Consider the following 3,492-nt stretch of genomic DNA (forward strand, 5'->3'; position numbering starts at 1 on the left):
GAGGAGGAGGAGGAGGAGGAGGAGGAGGAGGAGGAGGAGGAGGAGGAGAAGGAAGAGGACGAGGAGGAAGAGGAGGAGGAGGAGGAAGAGGAGGAGGAGGAGGAGGAGAAATAAGAAAAAGAAACATGTTTTTTTGTTAGTTAAATTTGGGTCTCACCTTCTCATCTCGAGCAATTTCTGTTCACTTACAACTGCCTTCTCTTCCCTTCTCCTCTTCTTTTTTTCCTTCCCCTCTTCCTCCACTTCTCCTCCCTGTCTTCTACTTCCTCTTCTTCCCCTTCCTCTCTTCTTCTTCCTCCCTTTCTTCCTCTTTCCTCCTCCTCCTCCTCCTCCTCCTTCTCTTCTTCTCTTCTTCTTGCTCTTCTTCACCTGATCCTTCCCTTCTCCTTTGCCTCTTCTACTCTTTTTCCTCTCCATCTTTATCTTCACCTCTCCTTCTTCTCTTTTCTTCCGCCCCTTTCTCCTCTCCTTCTCCTTTTCTTTCCTTCTCCTTCTCTCTACTCTTCCTCCTCTTTTCTTCCCTTTTTACTCCTTCTCCTCTTTCCTTTCTGTCTTCTTCCTTCTCCCTCTTCCCTTCTTCTCCTTTTCTTCCTCCTCCTTCCTCTCCTTCTCTTCCTCTTCTCCTTTTCTCTTCCTCTTCTTCCCTTTCTTCTCCTCTCCATCCTCTCTTCTCCTCCTCCTCTTCCTCTTCTCCTCCTTTTCTCTCCCTCTTCTTCCCTTTCTTCTCCTCTCCATCCTTTCCTTCACCTCTCCCTCTTCTCTTTTCTTCTCCTCCTCTTCATCATCCTCTCCCTCTCCTTCTCTCCTCCCTCCTCATCTTCTCCCACGTGGTTTGACCTTCCTCTCCTCCTCCTCCTCCTCCTCCTCCTCCTCCTCCTCCTCCTCCTCCCAGTCTTTCCAGGTGGAACTTTTAGCCCCCAGCAGCTCTACCGTTCCGAGCCAGGGCGGCTCCCCCGTCACCCAAGTCATTCGAGTGTTGAACCCCAAGAAGGTAAGGACGAGGAGAGGACCGGAGAGATCGACTTGCTAAAGAACACCCTGTGATCTCCTTCAGAGATCGGCTCCAAATCTGCTTCTCNGAGGAGGAGGAGGAGGAGGAGGACTGTGGGGCCCTCGGTGCTCTGAGCTTGGCGGTTTTCCTTGCAGACATTTCATGACCCAACTAGGTATCCTCATCAGTGCTAGACGGGAGTGGGGTTTGCAGAGAGGAGGAGGAGGAGGAGGAGGAGGAGGAGGAGGAGGAGGAGGAAGAAGAAGACTGTGGGGCCCTTGGTGCTCTCTGAGCTTGGTGGCTTTCCTTGCAGACATTTCATGACCCAACTAGGGAACATCATCAGTGTGAGAAGAGACGGGGGATGGGGGGAGGAGGAGGAGGAGGAGGAGGAGGAAGAGGAGGAGGAGGAGCAGGACTGTGGAGTCCTCTGAGCTTGGTAGTTTTCCTGCCGACATTTCATCACCCAACTAGGCAACATCATCAGGGCTTGCTCTTTATTTACCTACAAGTGGCTTGCCCTGTCACTGATGGTGGGAATGCCTTCCTGGTGGTTCCCTAACCAAGGAATTGATTATCTAGATTCCGGTATATAAACAAAGAGCAAAACCTACACTACCGTCATCTGATCACGGGACACCAAAAAACCCAACCACATGACTGCAGGGGAGACTCGGCTGTCGTAACTTCAAATCTGTCACGTAAACTGCCCTAGGGAGGCCTGTTGTAATTTCAAATGGCCGCTAACTAACTCGTCGTAAGTGGAGGACTCGCCTGTACAGTATAAAACACGTTGCTTTGGCTTCCGCTGGGATCCGTTTCGATTCTCCAAGCGTTTGGTTAGCGCAGAGATGTGACGTTACGCCTCTTTTCTTGTTTCTTGAACCCAGATCCCTCTCCGGATGAGGCTACGCCTTTCCTACAGGCTGCCTACTGGGGCCGTTGTACAACACGTCGAAGAACTCAACTCGTTCCCAGAGACTGCGTGGAAGTGAAGAGTAGGTTACCCAAGGAGCAAGCGGGTCCTGGAGTAACAGCTACTCCTTAGTTAGCTGGTGGTGTTTACGTTCCCTTTCGATGTCCTTTTGAATAAACACGTCTCGTTCTGCCAGAAAGCTGGTTTTGCCTGGTGTGAATGAAAACACACACACGAGGTTCACAAAAGACTTCACAGGTAGTCCTCGGCTTGCAACGATCCGCTTAGTGACCGTTCAAAGTCACAACAGCACTGAAAAAAGTGACCGTTTTTCACTGTAGCCTCCTCGCGTTCACGTGATCAAAATTCAGCCACTTGGCACCTGGCTCCTACTTATGACGGTCGCAGTGTCCCCGGGTCACGTGATCCCCTTTTGCGACCTTCCCACATGCAAAGTCAATGGGGGGAGGGGGGTTTGAGCCAGATTCACTTAACAACCGGGGTAGTAACTTCGCCTAACAACTGAGGCCAGGAAGGTTGTAAAACGGGGGCAAAACGAATGTTTCACTTAAACGATGGAACATTTGGGCTCAATTGTGGTCGTTAAGTCGAGGACTAGCGGAAGGAAGACCACGGAGCGATCGCGCCCACTAAGCAGAATCATTTTTATACAGGCAATCCTCGACTTACGACCACAAGGGAGTCCAAAATTGATGTTCCTGAGTTGTTAAGTGAATTGCGATCCATTTTAAGGCCTTTCTTCCCGCCGTTGTTAAGCAAATCACGGCAGCTGTTAAGGGAGTCACGCGGTCGTTAAGCGAATCTGGCTACCCCTCCCCGGTTGACTTTGCTTGTCAGGCGGTCGCAAAAGGGGATCGCGCCACCGCGGGACGCTGCAACTGTCACAAGGACATGTCAGTTTCCAAGCTTTGGGATTTTGATCACGTGACCCCGAGGGACGCTGCAACTGTCACAAGGACATGTCAGTTTCCAAGCTTTGGGATTTTGATCACGTGACCCCGAGGGACGCTGCAACTGTCACAAGGACATGTCAGTTTCCAAGCTTCGGGATTTTGATCACGTGACCCCGAGGGACGCTAGAAGGAAAAACAGACGTGTCCCTTTTTTCAGTGGATTTGTAACTTCAGTCACTAAATGAACCGTTGTAATTCAAGGACTGACTGTAGTTGTTTCTCTGTAAGCCCACCCTGAGCCAACTCTGTTTAGGTCACCCTGTGACCTTATCCAGGTTACCTTAATTTAGCCAACATGGCTTAGCTGGCATCAGCACTGTCTACCAGCAATCAGCATATTTTTTCCCCTAATTTCCAGTTAACAATAAGGACATTTTACCATAATTAGCATATTGCCCCCAAGTTCTTCTTTTCCAAATCCTGTTTCATTTGAACAAACATTCTCAATTGCTTTGGCTTTTTGAAGCCTTCCTGGCCCTTGATGGATGCTAGCAGGTTACTACGTGTTGAGGCCTATCGGGGTTTAAATGTTAGCTTCTTAATACAGGTCGTCCTCAGCTTACAACGGTTTATTTAGTGACCGTTCAAAGGCACAACGGCACTGGAAAAAA

The 3,492-nt window shown here is 49.9% G+C and overlaps 1 protein-coding gene across 1 annotated transcript in view; it reads left to right on the forward strand.

Annotated features, from left to right (window-relative positions):
- Positions 1-2,103, forward strand: part of AP1G2 (adaptor related protein complex 1 subunit gamma 2) — a 27,812-nt gene extending 25,709 nt beyond the window's left edge. The window contains exons 21-22 of the mRNA XM_015822243.2: positions 893-991; positions 1,882-2,103. Of these exons, the coding sequence (XP_015677729.1) occupies positions 893-991; positions 1,882-1,986 (204 nt within the window). The 3' untranslated portion in view covers positions 1,987-2,103. The remainder of the gene's footprint in view (positions 1-892; positions 992-1,881) is intronic.
- Positions 2,104-3,492: the final 1,389 nt, after the last annotated feature.

Source organism: Protobothrops mucrosquamatus, unplaced genomic scaffold (genome assembly GCF_001527695.2).
Source record: "Protobothrops mucrosquamatus isolate PMUCROS unplaced genomic scaffold, P.Mucros_1.0 scaffold1499, whole genome shotgun sequence".
Taxonomy (NCBI): Eukaryota; Metazoa; Chordata; class Lepidosauria; order Squamata; family Viperidae; genus Protobothrops; species Protobothrops mucrosquamatus.